Below are 25,537 nucleotides of genomic sequence, written 5' to 3' on the forward strand. Positions count from 1 at the left end.
AATGAAGGGTGGAGTGCATTAACGACAGTTAATGTGCCATCCTCCACTTTTGTTCTGACAACCGGTCCAGTCCTGAAGCATGGGTCATCATGGGAAGAGATGCCCTGCAGCTGCACTTCCCCAGCAGGGAGCAGCAGGACCTTCCTGGCACCACCCTCCGTCATCACGTGTTTCCCAGGAGTGGATTACTATAAGGCCAAACAAGACAAAAAAACAGGCCTGTCTGCTGCTGCACAGGGGGCGACCCGCAACTTCACTCAGTATCAGAGAGAGGCACCGAGAAATACCACAGCAATCCTCTAAAGCAGATTAAAGGCTGAATCAGGGAACTGAAGCCCTTTCCATTTCCAGAACTAACACACTCCCCCCCCCCCCCCCCTCTCTCTCTCTCTCTCTCTCTCTCGCCGACTCTCTCTGCTAAATGAGCATCAGACTGGCAAATCAAAGGAGAACTGACAGGCCACTATAAATGAACTTTCCAGCATCCATCACCTCATATCTGGACTGATTTAGTCCCTGAATCACCTTTTCACACGCAGACGCAATGCAAAAATCAAAACCGTTATTCATCGATTTACATTGTTCATCTACATGTTTAACCCACACTAAAAATAAAATCAAAATGAAAACATTTCGGGGCAATTAAGTTCAGTCATGCTTGACACTGACAGTAATTTAATGATATGGATTATTGTGGGTGGAGTTTGGCAGATGTGCACAACTGCACTATTTATGATATACACATTCTTAAATTTGTAAAAAAAAAAAAAAAAAGGATGCAGCTCTTATATTGGATGTCATAGGATTGTGCAAATGGTCATAATAACTGTGGCTGGTGTAGCCAAACCATTAGAGTCAGCAGAAAGCAACACATTTTGATTCCACATCTCCATGCAATCAGAGGCCTTGCGTGTGATTAAATAATAAATGCTAAGTGCTTGTGTAACAAATGAAATCACTCTCGTGGGGCTTTGTGCTTTGCTATTTTGGCGCACACTTTTGTTGACATTCTGGCTTTTGGAGTGTAATGACGTGAACACAAAGTGGAAGTGGGGAGCCGAGTAGTGTGACATGCTCCCCTTGTCGGCGTGCATGTTGCTGCAATAATGAAAAAAAAAAAAAAAAACGGGGATAAAAGTTACATCATCAGAGAGGGTGAACGGTGAACACATTTGGGGAATGAGAGTGTAAGTAGTGAAGATCAAACTAAGCGTAAAACAATCCGCCAATGTGTCTTCAAAGCAATCACATTGTTTTGCTTTCGATAAATCACTTTAGCTTGATGATAACAAACAATGCAAAACACCATAGAAACACATGAAGACGGCTAATAGATATCAATACTCAAGGGCAGCTATTCTTTATCTCATCCAAGAAGTCATTTTCATTTTTCTCTATTATACTGACGTATTCATGAGTGTTTTAAAGAGTGTAATATTATCGAGTGACAGAATGGAATCCCTGTATATTGATTATGTTTGGGCACAAATGTACAATGCATTGTTATTAATGCTATCCTTGTTGCAATTAAAATAGGCATGCAACTCGAGGGGATATCTGTTGAAAAATAAACGAGGGAAACCAGGATTGTCTTCGTGAATTTTTAAACCGTCACTGTGCCCAAAACAGATTTTAGACCAGGCACAGTACAGACATCTGCTGCGGTAAAAAAAAGAAGAGGTAGAATGAAGGCTCTTTGGTACCGTCCGTCTATCTAACGAAAATCTAATTCCAGAAGAGCCTCCCCCCCAGTCGGATAAGCGTGACTGTGAATATTTTCATATCATCCATTTATTAATATTTCCTCCCTAGGGCATGGAAAGCGGTAAGAAGGACAACATAGCCCCACACCACAATGTCGCAACCTCTGACTTATCACAGGCTTATCCATGCCGCATCCACCTTCGGCTAGCCAGTACAAATCCAAGCTAGAAGCCTTTTAGAGGGGATTTCCTGACAAACGGAATCTCCTTGCTTTGCTAAAAGTGCAGGGGGCAAACAGTGCAAAGGCCCAAAGACCTTTTAGCCCTCAACGCCATCATCCCTCACTACATGTTTGGATATAAAAAAAAAAAAAAAAAATGTTGGTGAAAGCACAATAAACTCAGAAGAATACAACCCAGTAGTGCTGTGCTTTTATTAAGTATAGTGCAGTCACGTTGTTGAAGTCAATATGCTTTGACAGCCTGCCAAAGGACTTGATGCAGAAATGAAAAGGTAAGTCAGGTGTTGGTGGTATTTATTCTTAAAAATAAAAAAAATCCTCAGAGGAACTATTGTAAAAAAGGCCCAATTATCAACCCGTCACAATAATATAATAAACTTTAGTTTACTCTCCAAGTCTGAGAATGATGATAAACCTTCCTTGACTTTTCTAAAGTTTACCTTGTAGTGATAAGATTAATGGTAAGCCTTGACCTGGCAGATGCCACGGATCTTTCTGGCTCAATTTGATGGAGCATGGAAAGGGTGCTAGGTTACCATGTTGCACTCTGAAGAGTCTTTTCATTCTTTGAAATAGATTAAAACAAATTTTAGATGGATTTAAACAGGATGGGTAGACATTTTAATCGGCTAATTAATCGATGGGGTTTGGTTTATATCTGGGGATGCAATGATTGACAAAATTGTGAGAGACTAAACAGTGTCTAATTATTGGCGCGGGTAACACAATTTTTTGTTCTAATACTTTTATCCACAAAGTGTAGTTGGCCGCATTTACACCTCATGCCTCAATCCAAAAAAAGTTCAAACATCATAAGAGGGCTTTTAAGGTCAGCGTTGCTTGGGCTTCAGAGCTGAGAGATGTGAATCCTTTTTCCGAGAGCATGTCTGTGTGTGTGTGTGTGTGTGTGTGTGTGTGTGTGTGTGTGTGTGTGTGTGTGTGTGTGTGTGTGTGTGTGAGTGTGTGAGTGTGTCATCAAACAAGGAGAAATCCTTCTCAAGGTTGAGGCGTAACTCACAATTCAAGCCGCTCTTTGGTACTGCACCGTGGAAGCCACCACACAGACGAAGAGCTCCCTCCATCAATAATTCAACAAAGACAGACTTGCTCTTTCTCCATAACCGCTGCACCAGCCAGCCTGAATCTTCCTCGTATGGTTGACCACAAATAGTCTCCATCTGAGATCCTCAGATATCTGTCTCTATTTAACCAAAGAGCTCCAAAACCACATCAACCTAATCTGTTAAATCCTACTTTGTTTTGACTGATTTGGTTACACAGGAATAAAGCAACTTTAAAAACTGGGACATTTGTTTTTACACCCAGAAGCCACAATGTAAAAAAAAAAAAAAAAAAAAACCATTACTTTTTTTTTGTTTGACTTCAAAGATTAAAATACTGGATTATGTTTGTTTGTTTTGACAGCCCATCTATCCGGTCGCCAGCCAATCACAGACTTGCATTTTTATGATGGATTGGAAATGATTTATGTGTAGTTAATTAACAAACACAATTTTTTGGAGGAATGTGTAAGTGTTTGGTGCCACGCCTTTTTTTTGTTGAAATACAAAATGTCAAATGCTTTGAATTACAGAGACTGGTATGGTTAAAAAAAAAAAGCTTCAGTTTCTATGGAACATGCTAAGCTCAGTTTCGAGAATCACGAGGCCGCATGCCCATAGTCATGAAGTCTCGCCAAAACAGGTGCTCCAGGCTTTGTTTCTTTATGGGTGGATTGGATCCTTCGTGGAAACTTCAAGCAGATTTGTGTCACGTCCTGGTCGGTGCTATCCTTTTTTGACCAGCACATCTCATGCAAAAGTTGCCCGATAAGGAAGACTGCGAGGGTTGACAACTTTCATCAGAAGATGCATTAGTGCGCATTATATCGATAATCTCAAAATCTTTTCCCGCCCGCTAATCTGGATTACAGTCATCATTTACGGCATCAGTATCAGGATGTAAAAATTCATTTAACACTCTTGAGTGGTTGTGGCTTTGGTTAGGATTTCTTCCATTTTCATATTTATTTCAGGTCAAACAAGCTTGATAAATGATAGGCCATTATCATGAAAAAAAAAAACCTTCTCACAGCAGATGTCAAGATGAACTTTCAGCCAAATTGAGTAAACAAGCACTGACATCCCAATCAGCTTTAAAATACAGCAAGCTTTGGAGTTGATGTTTTTTTTTACATGCTTAAACAAATCGGGTGCCATTTCCAAAGGTCAGAGACAAGATGGGAAGACATGTTACACAGCAAACACAAATGTTGATATTGTCACTAAAAGTGCTGCTGAAAATAATGCGTGTTTACAAAATTTGGACATGTAGGACTTTTGGATATCTTGCCGGTGTGTGTGTGTGTCTCACAAGGAGACAATGTGGGGGTTCTTCTGTGAGTGATCACTCTCGTGTCCCCAAGAGGACAGGTTGTATCCGCCCTGTGACAAATGCAGATGACCTTACAATCATGCTGCTCCTGACGGGAAGCATGTCTCTTGTGACACAGCATGAGGCGTCATTTTATGTAGATTGCTGTCTGCCTCAAAAGTTGAGTCACTCAAAAATTTCAAATCATGAGCCGTTCATAAAACTACTGCAATGAGTCACGTTTTTTTGTGCTCTCTATTTGCTTACAATGACGCTGTTGGACTTGAAGGTTACAACAAGCCAGACATCTTTAATAACGTGTCTATTTTAAGACACCACAACAATAGAGTGTAGCCCGGGGAAGACATTACCGCCTTAATTCAGGTCGGAATATTCTGGAAAACTATCAGGATGTTCACGCTATTTACAAGCACACCGCGGGAGGCATTTGACCTCCTGCATTATAATCGAAAGCCTTGCCGTCGAGCGTTTCCTGGAGCCTCCTCCGTGCAGGAAATCACACTGATGCGATCAGTCTGAGAGCCATCGACCCGGCCGCATCTGACTCCATCCCCCACGCTCTTCAGTCTAAAACGCCTTGTCATTTTATCAGCGCCGACAAATGGTCTCGTACGGGATTGGAATGCACAAAACATTGGAATAATATCGTCTGAAGGCGCCCCCCGCTCGCTTGAAATTTTTTTCCTTTCAATAGAACATCTATCGTGCTGATGCCTTGATTACCTTGGGAAAAAATAACCGAAGGCACCCCAGCAAGAGGTTACAGGTTGCTATGGAGACACATTCAAAGGACTGCAGCTGCCACAATCCAAACTGAAAGAAAAAGCCCCAAAAATTGGACGCAGGTATTTGTTGAGTCAGAAGCAAATACATCTCAGACGCAGTCAGAATTACACTCATTAGACGGTGAGCTGCGGCAACAGATAATAATACTTGAATTGGATTGACAGTCGGAGACATGATTTTTTTTTTTACATTATTATTAATTATTTTACATAATTGCAGTGTTGATTGTAATAATAGAGACAAAGATTGACTTTGGTGTTGGAAGCAAGATTATTATAGGCAGTGAAAACTAAACTAACTAAAATAAAAGCTAACTGAAACTAGGTTGTGTTTATAAAACTAACTCCAATGTCATTCGTTTTAGTCTTTGTTGATTAATATCCAGTCAAGGACCTTCTGGGGCATTTATTTTGGTATCGCTTGTATGTCGGAATAAAAGAAGGGTGTGGTTTACTTTATCACACAACACGACCTTTTTTATCTTATATCTATAAAGTCTCCATATATCAAAAAACTAAAACTAATTCTAAAACTCATTATAAAAACAAAGCAAAACACACACACGATAAAAACTCATTCATACAAACTGAAAGTAAAAACTGACCTGAATAAAAATAAAATCTAGTATAACTAATATAAACTTTGGCATAAGTGGAATCCAAGGATTGACTCCTCGGCTCTATTATTACACTACAATAAATTTGAATATGGAGAAAATTTTAATTTATTTTTGTAGTTGAATTAAAAAAAAATTCATAGTATACTACAGAACCTTGACTTATTTAACAATCAATACTGTGGATTCTAATCTTTGTAATGCAGACTCTGAATTGTATCAGATTTCAACGGATTGTGTAGGGTATTTATTGTTTGAAAAAATATCAATCCAAATAATTCAAATAATAATAATCCAAACAATCTGCATTATTCACAAGCCGGCGATATACGACACGGACAACAACCTGAGCTTCCTTCACTTCCCTTCTCTGTGTGTGCATCAGTCCATTAGCCTTACACCGCTGTCATTGGATCATTAGGCACCATCCGCTTCAATAATTCAAAAAGAGCAAACAGGGCAAAGACGCCAAGTTGTGCCTTTGCCATCTCTCAACACAGCGGGGCCCTGTGCAGGTAAATAAAAACACATCATCTAAGCAGTGCAACAACCCAACTGTGTGGCCATGCAGCTCGCGCTAAATGGAGGAGTGGCGCATCAAGTTTCTGCGCAAAAAGGGTCCAGTTGGAGTCATGCATGTCAGACTGCATGGGTTTTCTTCAAATACTGACTCGGATGACCTTTCAAATTCCAAAGGCATGGATATTAGATGAATTAAAATGTGTCAATCGTAGATGATTGTAAATGTGAATGCTTGTTTGTGAGTGGCGATCAGTTCAGTGTACCTCATCCAAGAACAGCTGGGTTAAGAAATTGATTTTTTTTTATGGCTGTCGATTATATCCAGTAATTTATTAGAAAAAAAGTTTATTTATTTAGAAAAAAAACTACAACAATAAACTTAATTAGTAATTTATTAGAAAAAAAATTATTTATTTAGAAAAAAAACTACAACAATGAACTTGTCCTTATAATAGACATATTTGTTTTACCTTTCTATCACATTGTTGAACAGTGTGGAATTAATTAAAGCAGAAGCTCTAAAAAAAAAATAATTAGAAATTTAATTTTGACCTGAAATGAAACATGTTTCAAATTAAGTCACAATTGAAACGACCTAACCTTCTATTTCACTGATTTACTTCCAATCACCAGAGTCAGTTTTTACTCTTCAGTTTGTGCAGACTTTGGCCGCCTCCGATTGTTGCATTGACTAAAAAAAAAAAAAAAGCGGCCATCCAAGCCGCAGAAGGCGACAGTCACGCTAATGGGATCACCGGTACTGTACTGGTCTAACCCAATGACGCCTTCGTGCGTCCCTCACGTGACGAGCACCCTCGCAAGCCAATCAGCGAGCTCGCATCCCCCCCCCGTAGTCTGTGGGCCACCCTCCTCCTCTGCAGCCCATCACGGTGGACATCGCTTTCCGCGCGCACACGTGACCACAGAAGGCGCTTAGTGGCATTTAAACATCATCCATTGCGCTTTCCGTCACCAAAATAGACACGGAATCAAACGGCGAACGTCTCCATGTCGAGTGGACGCTGTCTTCCCCTCTCTTTCTTCTTCTCTCTCCGACGTTACCTTTGAATATACGGACTTGATTTTTTTTTTGGGCGCTTCTTATTTTTTTTGCCACCTGTAGCTAAGTGTGGATATTTTTAAGAAATACATTGCGGGATTATTGCGCATCCGTGCGTAAAGGAGCGAGGAGGTGGGGTGGGGGGGAAAGGTAAATCCCATTTAAGGGCGCGTAAGCCTCCTGGAGAGGAAGCGGCATGCAGGATAGAAAGGAATGTGCACTCGCATAGGAAAGAGGTGATCCACGCAGATCGCCATTTCTCTCTTGTTTGTCATATTTCTGTGGAGGAACAGGAGGAGGAGGAGGAGGAGAGAGCGCGTCGGTGAGCAGCCATGGGCAAAGAGGAGTGTAAAACTATGCTGGATGCCCTGAATAAAGTGACGGCGTGCTACAGACACTTGGTCGTGGCTCTTGGGAGCACGTCGGACTCGCAAAACTTGCGCGAGGAGCTGAAGCGGACCCGCAAAAAGGCGCAGGAGCTGGCCGTGGCTAACCGGACTAAGCTGACCTCTCTGCTTAAAGACAAGAGCATCAGCAAGGAGGACCGTGCCGAGTACGAACGGCTATGGGTGCTCTTCTCCAGCAGTATGGATCTACTGGAGGTGGATATGAAGCGCTCCCTGGAGATAGGCCAGGACTTCCCGCTCAAGGTACCCACCAGGCACTTGATCCAGACGGGCATGACGGGCAGCACCAGCACGGTGGCGGCACGCGCTATGAGCGTGCAGAACATGAAGTACGAAGCGGACAGCAACATCGACACGGCCGACTTGCGGGACTTGCAGGCTGAGATCGGCCAGGTGAGCCAGATGATGGAGGAGATGGAGATGAAGGTGCAGGTGGCACCGTGGGCCGTGGAAGCCAAGCAGGAGGCGGGTGCCGAGCTGAAGTCCAACATGAGTGTGGGAAATTCCTCTGTGGGTGTCATCTCCATCTGTGAGGAGGAACCCAAGGATGAGGAGGGGGGAGGCGGCGGCGACACGGGCTTCGCGTCCATCTGTGCCGTGTTGGTTTTCTTTGTCATCGTGACCGTGGCGGTGGTGCTTGGCTATCTGGTCATCAACATGTCCTGAAGAACAGCCCGTCCCTGAAGGGGGGGGGGGGGGCTTCAGCCCTTTGTTGCAATGGGGCACTTAACTACAGTACAGTAGAATCTCTTACTGTCATGATGTTCAAATTAACTTCCAAATTGCAGACAAAACCATAATTTGTGATTCATCTTGCACAATCAGGAATGTTGGAGATGATATAGGGCCATAATAAAAATAAAGGGTTTTACGATATTCTCATAGTATTTGTATTGTAATCTTTTGATTACAACTCTATTTGTAATTTTTTTTTCCCCCAATGAAGCCCCTATTCGCCTTTAAAGCATTGCCAACACAATTGTGCAGATTTATTTGCCTCATCACAGCTACTTGTTGCTATGTAGAAATTATGGGGCACAATCATTTATGCCCCTCAGGTCAATACAAATAAATCCATGTTCTTATGACAAACAGACACATACTGTGGAAATCACTCCCCAAACAGCCGAATAAGGAATTTTTAATGGACAATTTTGCTATTAGATCATTATTCTGTGTCAAATATACACGGCAGGCCATCTGCTGGAACTTGTAGGGCATTGCTCCTTTTGCCCCTGATCATCACTGGAGGGAAGAGAGTGCATCTAAAAAGCATCATTTTTTTTTTTTTTTTTGTGGTCTTGTAAGAAAAAAAACTGGACTTGCAACAGACAGTAAGTTATTTGAATTGTCAATGTATTTGCACTAGATTAAAAAAAAAAAAAAAAAAAAGACTGCCCATTATGGACAATTGGAGGTAAAGTGGGCCTGTTTTTAGGGTCCAGGAGATTGTTTAACATTTGGGAAAAAGGATAGAATGGAGAAAAAATATATATATGTGTGTAGAAGTTAAAATGTATTGTCCTTGTGGGTCAGTTGGGCTTTGCTATACAATCACAAGGAATGTCATGGCGGGACATTAAGACACTGATGGTCCAAACATGAGACACTGACAGGCATGATTTGTACGACATACCTCGCACACGACAATACGCTATGCACCATTAGAGATTTTTTATTTTATTTTTTTTCAACCAATTTAAAGCTTTTACAATTTGTGGGATAGAAGACAAATTGAATGGGTTCTCTCTCAGTGGTGGAATGGTAGCAGTTTTAAATATGAGGTTGCGTAGAGCGCATTGTGTTTTTTTGCCTTTCTCGCCAGTCTGTCTTCATAAACGTGTTCAATGCTAAGGCAAGTATCTGGCCATCAGCGCCACGTAATCCAAGTGGATTAGCGGGAGAGCTCACGTAGCCTGACTACTAAGTATGCTTTACATTTAGACTTGTTTAGAGTAAATGTAGCCAACTGACCCGGGAAAAAAGCATGAAAGGCAAAAGTTAGCTTTTCACAATACGTCTGTGATTTAATGGGCTTTGTTTCATAATGTCAAAGGTCGTCCGCATTATTTAAATCGGTGAAGTCAGATTGTTGCACATCAAATCACAATAGTATGTTATCAGAGAGTTTTTTTGTGGACCTTTACAAGACCACCAGTCTTTAAATAATGCACCAGTTCACTGTTAAGCTCGTGCTACTTTTCAGGGTTGAATGTACAGTATGTATTGCGACATGTGTACGTGTATATATATATATATATATATATATATATATGAATAGAAGTTTTGTACAGAGTCATCTGTGTCAGATAATGTACATAAATCGGGTATATTTATTATAATAAAATGATTCCAAAAGTACATGCAGTAGAAATTATTGCTTTTTTTTTTTTTTCCGCACACCACAATTTGAGATATTCATCTCGGTCTTAAAAGGGCCAAATGTCAAACGCTGTAAAGCTAAAGGGATTTTAAGCAGACGATTATTAGCTCGGACATAACCACCTTAGGGTTAAATGCTGTTCAATTTTCCAATGGAGACGCTTGATCTGCCCGGCTAATGGTTTTACTTCTAAGAGTATTTGTGTATTCCTGGAATAGCCCAGGAGATGTTAAGACTCGAAGGAGGAGTGCACTGGGGCGCTGATGAATTAAAATACAACCGCTCAAGGTTAGTGGGAAGCTGAAAGTACATGGATGGAAGGATACATGGAGAAAAAAAGGGACAGAAATAATTCATTTATAATTGTGCTGTGACGCTTTTGGTTGACGTCGGGCTGTATAAAGGCTGCAGTACAAATTCATCATTTGAAAAGTGAATTATTTTCCATTAGAGACACCAAAGATAAAATGTTTCAAGCTTATCATAGTACTGACAAAAAAAAGCGATTTGTGGTGCGCTGTCATTGCTTTAAATAAAAAAAGCCAGAAAGTACTTGAGACTGCTACATGAACACAATTTTGCATCTTGTTTCTCTTTGTGGTCATTTCAAGAAAATTCCAAAAGATCCCAAAATATGAAAGTCATTAATTAAACATGGCAAAAGGGAAGAGACTAAAATGTTGGCCTGGAAGTTTTTAAAGCGTGAAGAATGTTGACACTGGAGACTATTTTTGGCCAGATATTTTTGCGAGCTTTCAAATTCAAAAAGCGTAATTAAACTTTAACGATGCAGGGTGGTTTACAGGTGAATGACTCTTCACCCAAACAGAGTGCTCGAAATGGACGCGAACCACACGCAGCACCGCCGACAAAGATAGTGGGTTTCCAAGGCTGTGGAGTTGCCATGGTAACCCTCAACTGACTCTCCAAGGCAAACAGCACAAAGGTTGAGTGTTGTTATTTCAACTTAGCCTGTCTGCCATACAAACATGCACGAACACACGACGATGACAACATTGTGATGCATTACGACGTGTTGTTACTGTATATTTCCATTTATATACACAATAAATGCAATTAATTTTGATTTTCCTTCATAAAATACAAAATCCAATATAAATTATGCTTCTTATATTAATAGTATAATAACAATGACACCAAAAATACAAGATCCCAACTTAATACAAATAAATAGCCACAGAACAGGAAGTATTCTTAGGCTGGATTGGATGCTGAGACAGTCAAATAAATTTTGCACATAAATACATAGACAGTTTTTCTTAAATAAATGTTGGCTGCAGGAAAGTCTGACGTTGTTCATCTTTTTTTTTAATCATTTTCAGTGGATTAAAATGTTTTACTTTTTATTAAGCAATGATTATTTAGTAAGTAGCAATTTCTTGAAATAGGCTCAGGGGTAGTAATTTGTGTTTTTCATTAATAGTAAAATGAATAATCATGAAAGTTATAATGAAAAAAAAAAAAAGTCACTATGTGGTGAATCTCTACAATGGAGTTGCAATTTTTGAAGCTTCCACAATATCATACTTAAGAATTTCATCCTTGGCTCAACACCAACAAATGTACCCACTTCCTGCATCTGCACGAAATTTCAATGTGGGGAAAAAGTTGAATGAAAACACTCGCAGTGTCGAAATACAGTCAACTCACAAATAAGCGGTGATGAAAACTCAATCTTCTTGGCAGAGGAAAGCACCCTACAGTGAAATTTTGGATAGTATAGGGTAGGTCACACACATGAAAATGTATCATTTTAAATCTTTCTGATAAAAACAGTTATCCAATGATTATTTGTCCTGCACATGGTAATTTATGGCCCACCCTATTGTATTGTAAAAATTTGAATGATACCTGACTCATTGCACTGTGGTATCAACTATAAGAAATAATCCGCAAAATTCAGAAATTTGCTGTAATCCAGTGTTGCATAACCAATACAAGGCACGCCTGAATGGGACGAAGCCAAAAGCAGCGATGGGAGGGGGAATCGTATCAAAGTCTGGCACAACTCAAACAGCTTCATGTGATTACCCCCACAAAATTTGGTGTGTCCGTGTTTGTTCCTACTGTGTTTACGCAAGCGTTGTGGAGTCCACTGGTCCAATAAGAGGCAGCGTGTGGTTGTACTTGGGTGTGATGTTGACCTGCAGTTCTGGACTGTACGGGTCTGAGATCAAGAAGCGATGTCGTGCTGATTTAGAACCTTCTTGATTCTCCCCATTTGTTTCTACCTTGGTTGCTTCTGAACTGTTCGACGGGTACAGCTGGTCTCCTGCGAGAGAAGAGAAGCAACATTTCAAAACTGGAACCATCAGTCACGAGGTGAAAAATCACACACCTGGGAGCACTGAAATGTAGCTGTCATCTTGGAAGACGATAACAGGTAGCCACCGCTCGCAGCCGTCGGCGCCGCGTCTCCTGGCAAACGCGTTGAGGTTGCTCAGCGAGTGGAAGCGCCCCATGCGACTCAGTTCGTAGAACTGCGGGGGAGGAATCCACAAATCGCGAGCCCGGAAGCTCCGCAGGGTTTCCAAGGGTGTCGACCACTGAGATGCATTGACACTCAAGTTGAGCTACAGTAGATATATAAAGTCTACACACCCAGATTGAAATAGCTGGTGATAGTGACATTACATCATAAGACCGCAATATATCATTTCTGAACTTTTTTTTCATCTCTCAGTATTTGCCCATCACTACTTTTTTTCACTACGAATGTGACCTATAACTTTGAGATGTGCCATATTGAAACATTTTTAAGAGAGGAAATAAAAATAGACAACTAGGATAATGAGGTTGCAGAAGTGTGAACACCCTCTCATGTGGCTGTGTTCAGAATCAACCAATCTCATTCAAACCCCAAATCGAGTTCAGGGGTGAGAGACTTTCTATATTGCCACGATTGTTTCCCTCCTCACCACAAATGATTCATTCTTGGGGTTGCTGGCAAAATGGAGGCTATTCCGTTTGCTTTTGGTCAAGAGAACAGGGTACACCTTGCCAATCATAAAGCACATATGAACAAACAAAGTTCATCACACACACATCGACATGTGTCACCTGTAAGTGTTGAATTTCCTTTTGGTCTTGGAGTGCATTTGGTCTCTCCTCGAGGCAGCATATGAAGAAAGCCGTGTCAAACCTTTTCACGCCATATCGTCCCTCAGGGGTCACCCAGTTGGCCCACTCGTGGAGGGCCCAGATGTTGGGCAACACCTCCAACTCCCTGCACATCTTGATGAAATTTGACGGATTCTGGTTCACCAAAGTTCTCCACTTGTTCAATTCATCGCTGCAAATCTCGTTGACTTTGTAATGTTTGACTTCATCAGTAGCGCGCCTGTCTTGAATGCTATTTAACAAACTCAGTTCTTCCTTTTTGGATACAAAAAGCAGCACGCCACTCTCCTCGAAGGTCTCCCTCAAGGCGCAGATCCGAAATGCGACCTCTCCCGGGATAGGCGAGCCCAATTTGAGCCTGTCTGTAGCAAATATTGGCGGTCTTGTCTCTGGTGGTTGCTGGACGCTCCTTAAGCCAAAGTTGGGAGAGTTTGTGAAAGCTCTGAAAACGTCTAACCACTCACTGGAAAAGTCGGAAGAGTCCACCATACCTCCGGGGAACACATAGGCGTTAGGCATGAATCCGCTTTTACTGCTTCGTTTAAGGAGTAAAACATCGTAATCAAACGGGTTCGGAACCCGAGCTTGTCCTTCTGTATTAACCGGCGACTGAGAACGCGCAATACCCGGCGTGGATAAACTGACCGCGCCGAGCTTCTGACCCGCGACTAAAATGAGAGTAGCCGCTTCCTTCCAGTGTTTCAGTCCAGCATTCATTGTAAAACGACAAATCTTAAATTCTTGCCAAATTCATTGGAAAGTCACTGCGGGGTAAAGTTGTTGTCTTTCGGGAGACCCGGAAGTACTCGCGTTTCCTAAATGAACTATTTCCGCCCACCTCAATGTTGAGTTTAAGGCTTAGAGGCTTCATTGCTGCCATCTACAGGCTGGATTAATCTAAAGCAGCTGCTGCCATCTACAGGCTGGATTTAACTGTAGTCTAAGCCATTAAATTTCTGCCCTGTAAAATGAGTCCCAGAAACCAGGGACGGGTTGTGTTATGTGCATAAATAAACAACATTTGACCATGAGTTTTTTTTTCTTTAGAATGAGGTCCTTAACCAAATTTAGCTGACAATTTCCTTTTGAGTTTTTATAGGTGGCTTTTATTACCAACCTCTAAGTTCCACCCCTTCAGGGTCATCGGGTGATTCCACCCGTTCAGACCAGAAGAAAATCTTCCAGTGGACAAGCCACTGGTTTTCATTTTTGCATTCTTGCTTGCATTTGCACTTACTGAAGCTGGCTTTAAGCATACTCATGGTCATGGATTAGCTATTTTCTTTCCTGACTGAAGGTTGTTTGCGGGATATAATTGTAGATTTTATTATGCAGACTTTACAATAGGCAATATAATTAAAATGAAATGTTATTTGCTTATCAAAGTTAACCATGAACTTTTTTTGTGGTGGTGTGATATTCATTCTTTCTCTTTTATGTACCAAGAGACCAAAACGGAAGACAGAAGCACAAGTGGAGCACCAGAAAAGCTCCACTGCCCATTCCAGGGACTCTACAAACATGGACAAACATGAAAAAAAAGCCACAATCCTTCATAAGGAGGTGAGTATGTCATTCACTTGAGGATCTGGTCTAAATGTAATCAAAATGACAAAGCTATTATTTTTGTATAATGGTGACGGGTGGCTACAAGGTCAATTATTCCCTCTGCCATTTAGTGGAAGAGCATTCATAATTTTTCCTCATCCAATCTGGTGATATCGTATTATTTCGGGAGAGTCGTGTGTGTGTTTGAGTTCAGGTGGGTCTGCTAAGCGCCGTCTGTCTGATTGTGGGCACCATGATCGGCTCAGGCATCTTCATCTCTCCCAAAGCGGTCTTGCTCAACACTGGAGCTGTGGGACCCTGCCTCCTCATCTGGACTGCCTGTGGGGTGTTAGCATTGTTGGGTGAGAAAAGAAAAAAACAAGCTCTTATTGACTCCATATGTATGATGGAATTATTATAATGATGATACTACTACTAATTACAATAATAATAATAATAATAATAATAATAATAACAATAATAAGTGCTCAATTAACCAATTGGTTAATGAGATAAATGAATAAAAAAGAAATAAAAGGACTTTTGGTCATGTAACTACTCAACGGGCTGGTTTAAAGAATGAAGCAGGTCAAATGAAAGATAGAACCGACTTACTTGGTTCGACACTAAATGTCATAAAAAACAAGGTTAAATTATGTTGTTTTTTTTTTTAAACAAAATTTGTTTTCACACTTGTATAACAAATAGTGGTATTAAAATTCTTGGGGGAAAAAAAAAACTATACAATTTAATATACATGATACAGCTTTCCTGTGTTTTACCTCAGATGTTTTCCTGCATCCTCAAGCCCAAAGAACATAGAACAAACCTTTACAGGCTGCCACTTCCATGCCGTTATCAGCCAAGCGTTTGCTTGCTTCACATGATAATGGTTTCCCCTGCTGACTTAGTAATAAAAAACTTGGGCACATTTCGAACACTTTTACTAAAAACACTTCACCTTGTATACGTAACGGCACCAAAAGTGAACACATGCACATACTAGACATAAAACGGAATCATTTACAGTACAAGGAAATAAGAAATTATATTGCTTCAGTCAGTGCTTCTGTGTTTGAAACTAATATAATATGGCAAGTTATATATTTTTTTTAATTCAGGACTTTTAATTCAACGAGGTACTACCAATAAGAAAATGCACCGCATAATAATAATAATAATAATAATAATAATAATAATAATAATAATAATAATAATAATAGTACCCTGCGATTAGCTGTTCCCTACTCCATGTTGTCTTTTGCCTCTCATCCAAATTCAAATAAGTTGTTTTCTTGAGCCTACTATCATCAAAAAAAATAATAATCTGTTGTGCTGTGCTTCACAGGAGCTCTGTGCTATGCCGAGCTGGGCACCATGATCCCCAAATCCGGAGCGGAGTATTTCTATTTGATGGAGGGTCTCGGTTCTCCGGTAGCCTACCTTTTCTCGTGGACCACCGTGATGGTGGCCAAGCCCTCGGCCTTTGCCATCATCACGCTGAGCTTTGCCGAGTACGCTTCGGCTCCTTTCTATCCCGAATGCAGCCCTCCTTTCATTGTCACAAAGGGTCTGGCCGCTGTAGCCATAGGTATTCATCAGCTACTATTATTGTCCTGTAAACTACACAAAAAATGATATTTTTATGCCACCATAGATATATTTATTGTCAAAGCTACGTATTTAGTGGTTTTTCATAATAATGAACATTAGTGTCCACGCTAATGTATTTATGAGAAATTTAATGCCAATTCTATGATAGACAACCAATCCGTAATGTTTTTTTTTCCTTCTCCTAGTTATTATCGTGACCATAAACTGCTTCAGTGTCAAATTGGCGAGTTACGTGCAAAACATCTTCACTGGAGCCAAACTTTTAATCATCATCATCATAGTGGTAGCTGGCATTGTTCTCTTGGCACAAGGTGGGACTTCATCAATGTTGGCTCTATAATAGATTAGAATATGTTCAGTTGAATCCATTTTCATATTTGTATCTGTATTCAGGAAATACAGAGAATTTGTCAAACGCATTTGATGGCAAGGGAGTTTCTGTGGGAGGAATTGGACTTGCCTTTTATAATGGACTCTGGGCCTATGATGGATGGTAAACATTCATTATTAGCCACCTCATGTGTCTTAAAATATGAAAGGACACTTTCTATATAAAGTGTGCTGATATGACTTATCATTTATTTCTCAGGAGTCAATTGAATTTCATCACAGAGGAGCTGAGAGATCCTTCCAGGTAGAAAAACATACAAATTCTATTCTTTAATCTTGATGTCACAATATAATATAGTCGGATAGGTCAGCTTAAATTTGAACAAATGGGCACTAAAAAAATTCATTTTTTCTTCACGTTCATTTTCCCCCCCTCACAGGAATCTGCCATTAGCCATTCTCATTGGGATCCCCTTGGTGATTGTGTGTTACATAATGGTCAACATTGCGTATTTTACTGTCATGACCACCAATGAGCTGCTGTCATCCCCGGCTGTAGCTGTGGTAAGAGGAAAAGGCAAATGAGATGGATTGAAATATTCAAGGTCACCGGCAAAGTTCAAACTTGTGAAATAGAAAAAAAAACCACATTAGAATAAATTGGCAACAAGTCACTTCATCTTAAAACCACTGATGATGGCTTAACAGATTTTGAATTGTTTTGTCAAAATTCCCGCATGAAATTTTTGCTACATTTTCCACATTATAATATTTATTTATGCAATCTCACTTATCCTCATTACCGATGAAATGGACCATGCCCCTTTTTGTCCTGTTTTTTTTCTTTTCACTCTTTTTAGACATTTGGAGACAAAGTTCTTTATCCCATGTCTTGGATTGTTCCGCTTTTTGTCGTCTTTTCCACATTTGGCTCAGCCAATGGAAGCTGCTTTACGGCAGGCAGGTAAAGAACACAGAAACTGAAGATTTGGCCCTGGTGACATTTGCCCTTCCTCAACAAAGTCGTGACTCAAAGTCATTTACTAATTCATTCACTGCCAGCCCAGCTGAAAAGGATCTTTGACGTCTAAAGTCGTCAACGGCAGCGAAGGGGTTAAAAATAATGTAAATGTACGATTTGATTCTCAGGCTGGCCTATGTGTCTGGCCGAGAGGGTCACATGGTGGAAATTTTATCTTTTATTAGTCTGAGACGCTACACCCCATCGCCAGCGCTCTTGTTCAATGTGAGTGCCTCGTTGTTGTAATACTTCATCAACTCCTTAATGCTTAAGTAAGGCTACTAAAGTATTATTTTTTCTTTTGTAGGGTTTTCTGGCTATTCTATACATAATGCCAGCAGACATCAACATCCTCATCAACTACTTCAGTTTTGCTCAGTGGTCCTTCTACGGCCTGACTATGTTTTCTCTTATCCTCATGCGTTTCACAAAGAAGGACTTGAAAAGACCAGTCAAGGTGCATGCATATCTTTTTCTTTTTGATCTGCAACAATAGCTTAAGTGTTTGCATTTCTACAAAGGTTCCCATCCTAATCCCCATCATAATGGTGCTCATCTCTTGCTACCTGGTCCTGGCCCCCATCATTGACAGTCCTGACATCGAGTACCTCTACTGTGCTATCTTCATCCTCAGCGGGCTCCTTCTGTACTACCCCTTTGTCCATCTAAAGGTCGAGTGGGCACGCAGGATCATGAGTAAGTACATTTACATCTTTAAAAAAAAAGAAGGGAAAAAAAGATAGATAGCGGTTATTGTAGCACATGATGAAAATGAGTTTGAGACTTTTGCCATTGTCTTTGTGGTATGACTGACTGATTGAAAGCTAACAGAATAAACATATTTATTGAAAAAAAACAAGAATCTTTGCAGGGATTGTTGTTTGTGTTGAGCTGTACACATAATTGACTTTCTGCTGCTTTGACCTTTACCCCCCTCATAGGACCTATCACTGCGCATCTGCAACTCCTGATGGAAGTCGTTCCCCCTGAGAAAAGTGAGTGAGAAGGTGATAACCTGGTCAACATCCATTTGGCTCCTGTTCCAGCGAGTGTGTCAGACCTTTGGAGAATTTTTTTTAATCCCTTGATCCAAATGTAAACAAACGCGGGTACAAATGAATATTAATGTTTACATCACTGTCATATTATTAGATACACACTACACACTCTTGATAAACTGTATAAACTTTCTCGCCTTTACAAAATAATGACAATCTGTTTTAACTATTGGTGACAGAGCTATAGTAAATATTTTTCTTTAATTTCTTCAAAATTTGTTTTATACCCCAACCCCATGTGTTGTTTATCAAAATCAATCACCTCACTATTCATTTTTTTCTTTCATTGTATTTTATTGTGTAAAATGGTGCTATTTATGTGGAAAAGCCTGGAGTGGAATCACATTTATTGTCACAAAAAACAAAAACAAACAAATACAAGACATAAACAATAAATGCACAAACAGATGAATTGGTGATCAATTGTTTGGTATCCAATTTGTATGTGATGAACAGTTTTGTTTACTTCAATGTTTCTAAAAAAAACACTATATGCAGGAATGCTTTTATTGTGGTGGTGGACGTCATCGTATTTTATCCTTAAACCCTCTGAATCCTTACTAACACGGAATTTAGAGGGAATGAGCGAAGCCGTTTGATTAGCCAGGAATCAAGCTAACTGTTCACTCCCACAGCGGTGGAAACAGCCATTTCTAACTGCGCCTGTTTACAAAAATCCCAAATCATCCACAAAGCAAGTAAATAGACTTTCTTGGCCCAAGTAGACGGGCAGTGAGCGCCACAGCAGCGGTTTCTACCAAATTAACTTCATCGTTACATCTCTATCGCTACATTTAATCAGGGGTGGAAAAGTTTGTAAAAAAATTGAACGAGCACGATATTTTGTGTTTCTTTAGCAAAAAAATAATCTCAGAATCAGGGTTTGGCATTTTTGCTAAGAAGCCACTGGTTGACACAGGTTGGATCATTTCAACACAAAGCCGGAGAGTCAGTGTTATACAGTACAAGCCCGAAATTATTCATACTCCTGCCTGGGCTATGAATAATTTGACTGTTGACTTTTCCATGTTGCAAATAGGCTAGATAGAGTTACCCCCCCCAAATTATTCATACCCCTGGCGTACGAATAATTTTGTCTGTCTGATTGTGGGCACCATGATCGGCTCAGGCATCTTCATCTCTCCCAAAGCTGTCCTGCTTTACTCTGGACTTGTAATTTTACAGTGGTACCTTCAAATTGGTTCAAGTGTCTCAGATAACCTCTTTATTTATTATAATGAGCATGTTGCCATGACAACTCTACATCGGTGACAATGCTTACCTTTCTAAAATGCTTTCGCTGTCGTCCTTGTAATGGATATAAAAATTTCCCGTTAGGAATAAAATAAAACACGTTTAACATTACCAAATTATACATCAAATAAATGCTTCCCCACTTTCAGCCTTGTGTTTCAAGACACATTTTGAGATACAAGTAAATTGAGCTAAGAGGTCAGGCAGGATAAAATTAAACTATTAAGTCAAAGGTACCGCTGTTAATGAATCAGCTTGTGTCTAAGACATTCAAACAGCATGGTGGGTCACTCTATTAATGGCCTACAGAGAAGTTCAGATGAAGTCGAGGAATTCACTCTGATATCGTCCTCCAGCAATGCTGGCCACTGTGACCTCACTGACTGGGGGAGCTTCTATTGAACTTGGTCCAGTTCCGGATAGCTAGCATCAAGGTTGCGATACAGATGCCCCTTGCCCAAAAGTCAGATTGAATGGTCTCCCTCTGATGTTCACACGCAACTCTATTGAGTTGCTTCCTTCAATCTGCAATGAAGCCTCCCACTAATTGGTCTTATCTGTTTTTTTATGCTTCACAGGAGCACTGTGCTACACTGAGTTGGGCACCATGATCCCGAAATCCAGAAGTGAGTAGTCCTGTCTGATGGAGATTCTCTGATGGTCAGAGACACTGTCAGAGAAGTATCAGGTTAACTATATTTTGAACATTTTATATAAATAAATTAATAAATGAAATGATATTAATATCATTTAACATATAACATAAATTGTTTAAACTTTTAAACTTGTATTTTCCACCTTTTTTTATTCATAGGGTAATTACCATTTACAATTGTATTTTGTATTTCATTGCATTTTATTGTTAATGAAAACTGTCATTCAGATGACAAACTACTTAATTAATGTGAGCAACCAGAATGTTTTATTTGACCTTATGATTGCGTGAGAATGAAAAGAAATAAATAAATAGAAACATTACCACTAGATGTCAGTGGAACATTGTTTAATGCTGATATAAGGCCTGCTTCACTCTTGCATGGTGTCTTCTTTAATGTAGAGTTTATGTTTAGCTGCATTCCAGATATTTTGCGAGTGATAATAGTTTAACATGGAATAACATACTGCAAAATATTATTTGTTATTCTGACCTATGGACAATGTCATAATTTTCTTATGAGCCTTAACCGCCATTTATGAAGTGTGGCAAAACAATATCATGAATCTTATTGAGTATTTGTTGCTGATGATATTTTTTAAATACAGCACTTCTTTTAACAAAATAAAAAAAGTTGTCTGTGTTTTATCATATTGTTTTGAATCATTTTATTTGGTAACAAAATCTCCCCACAAGTCAGAATGAGGATGTTGGCTTTGTCGCTAATATTAAATGGAATGCCAATGACAGAAGGGTTTCTTTCATTCAGTACAGAAAGGTGCTGTGGCATATTCAGCAAAGCTCAGTGTGATGATGGAAAAGGCCAAAGGCTTGAGCACCATCACGGTGGTCCACAAATGAAGGTAGGCCAAAAGGGGAGATGAAAGCCTCTATCAGATAGAAATACTCCCCTGCGGATTTCGAGATCATGGCGCCCACTTTGACATATCATAGTGTTCCTGTGCAGAACATCACAAACAGATAAGGAAAACTAGTAGGAGGATGTTTTTCTTTAAAATATATTTATATGTAGCAGGTTCAAGGAGAACTCTCATTAGCTTTGAACTGAAGCCTAACCTACTTGACTTTTGGTTGAGAGGCAGAGTTCACTCTGGAGTCGTTGACAGTCAATATCATTCCAGAAGAAGCAGAACAATCATTTTTGCAGCATGTTACAGGCAATACTGTTACTCTTTTATTTGGCAGTTGTTACGAATTAATAGCATTTTCATTCATTTCAATAGGGAAAGATGATTTGAGAAACAAATGTTTGGAATTACGAGCATGTTCACAGAACAAATTAAACATGTGATATAATATACATTTTTGGAGTGGTTTTTTTTTGTTGGTTATAAGCTACCAAATAACCAGAATGATTAATTACTCACTGGAACAAATTCCAGATACCTCCTTAGTTGGGAACGCCAACTGGTAAAAAAAAAAAAAAAAGAGTATTACATTTAAAGAACAAAATTCAAACATTGTATGCATTTCAACATAACAGTGCCTAACCCAACATACAGTATGTTGAAAATTGTCTGCAGGATTGCGACGACGAATACAACTAAGACCTGCTGCGTTGGCAGTGATGTAATCAAGTGCAGTTTCTCTTCTTCAGTTATTGAGTGAGAGCATCCTAATCAGTCTCGACTGATTGAGAGGGAAATATGCTGATGAAACCACGGCGCACTTCCACAGAGACAACACAAAAGACACTTAAAGATGGACTCAGTAAAGGGATACTCTGATTAGAACTTAGCCGCATACCCTTATCATCTCATTACTGGATTTTTTTTTTTCACAATCAGATGCTGAATTATGATTTGTGTAAGAGTATTGCAATCAATTCAGCAACCTTTCATTTGAAAAAAATAAAATAGATAAAGCAAATGATGGAGATAAAATGAAAGATTAAAAAAACGTATTTAAAATTGGAATGATTCATTTCTTGGAACAGCCTGTCCTCTCAGTTTCATAACGGACTATGACTACCTGTTTGTTTTTGCAATCAGGTTGCATCTTGTTTTCAGTAATGTATGAGAAAAACTAAAATGTCAACAACAAGTCATGTTGTTTTCTTAAACCAAACAAGACCAACAGGATTTTGTTTTTAATTGTTCGACCATGGCGGAAGTCTGGTTCATTTAATGAATGTGACTCAATTAAAATACCATATTTGCTCAATCAGTGCCCTCCAATTAAGAATTATCTTTTTACCGAGTGCAAAAATATATTAGGTAGTACCGAGTGCAAAATATATTAGGTAGTACTTATTTGATTGGAATTTAAATAGATAACACTGGTCACATTTGGATTCCTTTGCTAACCAAAACAGCAGCACTGAAGAACATAAAAGTTTGTTACATAAATTGTATGGCATATTATGATGACTGTATTTAAGGCGATGTAAAGATGGCATCGTTAACAACAATTTGTGTTTCGGGAGACTCAAACGTGATTGCATAATGTGCTTATGATCCCAGTTTCTGGATGATTTATTAATTCTGCCAAGTCATATTTTTTGCATATCCTTTATACCTATTTTGTTTTAAACACTGGACTCGGTTGTAAAAGTGTAAATGAAATGCACATTTATAATGCCATATCTCCACCATCAAAGTACCCAAAGTGCTTTACAGAGGCTCACGTTCACTCATTCATGCACCACCGGGAGCAATTTAAGGTTCAGAGTCATGCCCAAGGACACCTCGACAGTGGACCACTCTACAAACAGAGCCACAGACGCCAGTGAAAATGTGGAAAAATTTCTTACATCTTTTTTGAATACGTTTTTAAATTCCACACAGAACACAGTGGAGACACTCAAGAGAAGGCTGTTTTTGAAACTGTCTGGGAATGGGTTTTTTCTGCACGCTCACTTTTTCTCTCTCTTTCTCACTCTCTCTCTCTCACAAGCACGCACGCACGCACACGTTCACAAACCGCACACACACGGACTGCTCACTTATCTTAAAAACGCAGCATGGTTTGTTGCACGTTTGGATAAGCCGGATAAGCAAAAGCTGGCAGGTGGTGTCGCTGTTGAAGTTGTACAAAGAAAATAACAATATCTGACACATTATTATTCATAATTCACTAAGTTATCTCAATACTATTTTGTTACTTTTTTTTGTCTGTATCCTTTATTTAAGGGTGAAAAGAGGAGGGCCTGACCAATATAGCTCGTTTAAGGTTGATGCCAAAAGAGAAAAATCTGCCATGTTAATTTCTTTATCCTTATTATTTTTTTAGATTGGTATTTGAATGAATAATTTCTTTGTCTTAAACTGTAATGTGTTGTTAACATGTAAAATGACAACTACAACAACAATTTAAAAAGAACTAATATTGGATGAATGAGCCGTGCCCTTAAGACTTCCTTGAATTGAGCGTGTGACATTTTTGTCTTTTCGTTTGACCTTAAATGTCTGCGCTGTATGTGAGTGTAGCAATCTGGGGTGATTCAGAAGCATAATTGAGCTGTGTGTGTGTGAAAGAGAGAAAAGTGTTGAAAAGAGAAACTCAATGGAAAATACATCATCATTATAAGTAGGCTTTAAAAAAATAAGGCGTGCAAGGAAAATTAGAAAAAAAACAAAAAGGAAATGATGCTGTTCGGGGGGGGGGGGGCATTTTGTCTGGAATGAAGGAGTGCAAACAGCTTTTAGTGAGTGTCTGGCAGCATCCTCTCTGATGTTTATCCCATCTGTGCGCACTTCTAAACACCGCCTGGAGCCCCCAACGCTTCACAGACTGGTTATGATCTTGCAGCTCATTGTCAGACATTCCTCTTCATCTGTCAAGCGAGACCTGTATGGTGGTAAACCTCCAGATTGGAGTCTTTATCACATCATTTCGCCACAATCGATGAGTGCGCACGCAAATGGAATCTGCCTTTCGTAGCTAAGAAAAAATTATACTCCATTGAAATTAATAAAAATAACAATCTACCCTTCCTCCATAAAAACAGCAAAATCTTTGGTGATAGATGGAAGAACTCAATTATCTGGCCTGGCACCTGGAGGTTCGAATTATATTCCGGAGGGGTGGCAGTGCCCCCGCCGTCACCCCCAGTGACTCCTCGGATAATGACAAAAAAATATTTCTGATCACATAAATAACTTGAATCTGACAACCGATAAATAAACAAACATTGAAATTCTGCTGCGATTACTTGTCACCCTTTTGAAGGGCCAAACAATTATGAAGGCAACCTGTGATAATAATTCAATTGAACCACAATTCAGGAGCAATGTCTTATTTTTATTAGTTTTAAGAAATGACCACTGCGGGTTTTTCTTTCATGAACAGAGGGGAACCAACAATTTCATCCGCGTGTTACCTTATGAAAGATGCATGTTCCATTTGAACAACCCCCCCCCCCACATGACTAAATAGGAATTCGTGCTTGGTCAAGGCCTGCAAATTGCTGAACGCTTACATCCATAATAAACATCTTGCCATCCATAGAGTGTGCTTGTTTAAACCCACACGGGCATTTTCACAGTTATCTGACATCAAGGTAATCCCATTTTTCTGATAAACACCCTCAATGTGAATCCTTGAGCGGTGACATGTGGCTTGTCCTCCAGTCAATAACAAGCAGGGCTGTCTATCTGCAGATGGCATTAAAAGATAGCAAAGACTCATTTATGGACATATCTGCTGACATAGATTTCTCCTCCGATCCATTTGTAACATATTTCCGAGTGGGTCTTCCTCACATTAGCGGCCCGGAATCGACACTATCAATTGACACATGAACTAATGCCTGTGTCGCCGGTTAATCAGTAATTATCTATT

At 39.7% G+C, this 25,537-nt stretch overlaps 3 protein-coding genes across 5 annotated transcripts; 2 read left to right on the forward strand and 1 right to left on the reverse strand.

Annotated features, from left to right (window-relative positions):
- The first annotated feature begins 7,479 nt into the window (after window positions 1–7,479).
- LOC147059441 (regulator of G protein signaling 9-binding protein) lies at window positions 7,480–8,399 on the forward strand. The gene has a single exon (XM_085906840.1). The coding sequence runs from the start codon at window positions 7,656–7,658 to the stop codon at window positions 8,394–8,396; it is 741 nt and encodes a 246-aa protein (XP_085762966.1). The 5' UTR covers window positions 7,480–7,655; the 3' UTR covers window positions 8,397–8,399.
- Window positions 8,400–8,629: 230 nt separating this feature from the next.
- nudt19 (nudix (nucleoside diphosphate linked moiety X)-type motif 19) lies at window positions 8,630–14,089 on the reverse strand. Its single transcript, XM_085906836.1, has 3 exons — window positions 13,195–14,089; window positions 12,473–12,680; window positions 8,630–12,406 (listed from the first exon to the last, which is right to left on the reverse strand). The coding sequence occupies exons 1-3, from the start codon at window positions 13,969–13,971 to the stop codon at window positions 12,207–12,209; spliced, it is 1,185 nt and encodes a 394-aa protein (XP_085762962.1). The 5' UTR covers window positions 13,972–14,089; the 3' UTR covers window positions 8,630–12,206.
- On the forward strand, window positions 12,193–21,610 carry slc7a9 (solute carrier family 7 member 9). 3 transcript variants are annotated; one of them, XM_085906833.1, is made up of 15 exons: window positions 12,193–12,517; window positions 14,701–14,817; window positions 15,017–15,164; window positions 16,151–16,393; window positions 16,602–16,727; window positions 16,810–16,909; window positions 17,006–17,050; window positions 17,187–17,310; window positions 17,607–17,710; window positions 17,896–17,992; window positions 18,075–18,224; window positions 18,289–18,463; window positions 18,709–18,762; window positions 20,658–20,705; window positions 21,504–21,610. In XM_085906833.1, exons 2-15 carry the CDS (start codon window positions 14,776–14,778, stop codon window positions 21,593–21,595), a joined length of 1,548 nt encoding a protein of 515 aa, XP_085762959.1. In that variant the 5' UTR covers window positions 12,193–12,517; window positions 14,701–14,775; the 3' UTR covers window positions 21,596–21,610. The 3 variants fall into 3 exon arrangements, with proteins under 3 accessions (XP_085762959.1, XP_085762960.1, XP_085762961.1); XM_085906834.1 differs by having other exon boundaries at window positions 12,193–12,456; window positions 21,504–21,597; XM_085906835.1 differs by lacking the exons at window positions 20,658–20,705; window positions 21,504–21,610 and having other exon boundaries at window positions 12,200–12,517; window positions 18,709–19,242.
- The last annotated feature ends 3,927 nt before the right edge of the window (window positions 21,611–25,537 follow it).

Source organism: Syngnathus leptorhynchus, chromosome 3 (genome assembly GCF_054491065.1).
Source record: "Syngnathus leptorhynchus isolate UIUO chromosome 3, UIUO_Slep, whole genome shotgun sequence".
Taxonomy (NCBI): Eukaryota; Metazoa; Chordata; class Actinopteri; order Syngnathiformes; family Syngnathidae; genus Syngnathus; species Syngnathus leptorhynchus.

Bases quoted from the DNA above. Each gene is read 5' to 3' on its own strand.
- nudt19 (XM_085906836.1), bottom strand. From the start codon at position 13,971: ATGAATGCTGGACTGAAACACTGGAAGGAAGCGGCTACTCTCATTTTA. The intron at 12,681-13,194 runs GTGACACATGTC...AATGCATCTCAG, and splicing joins AGGAAATTCAACACTTACAG to TGGTCGACACCCTTGGAAAC. The intron at 12,407-12,472 runs GTGTGTGATTTT...CTTCTCTCGCAG, and splicing joins CTACATTTCAGTGCTCCCAG to GAGACCAGCTGTACCCGTCG.
- slc7a9 (XM_085906833.1), top strand. From the start codon at position 14,776: ATGGACAAACATGAAAAAAAAGCCACAATCCTTCATAAGGAG. The intron at 16,910-17,005 runs GTAAACATTCAT...TTTATTTCTCAG, and splicing joins CTCTGGGCCTATGATGGATG to GAGTCAATTGAATTTCATCA. The intron at 17,311-17,606 runs GTAAGAGGAAAA...CACTCTTTTTAG, and splicing joins CATCCCCGGCTGTAGCTGTG to ACATTTGGAGACAAAGTTCT.
- LOC147059441 (XM_085906840.1), top strand. From the start codon at position 7,656: ATGGGCAAAGAGGAGTGTAAAACTATGCTGGATGCCCTGAATAAAGTG.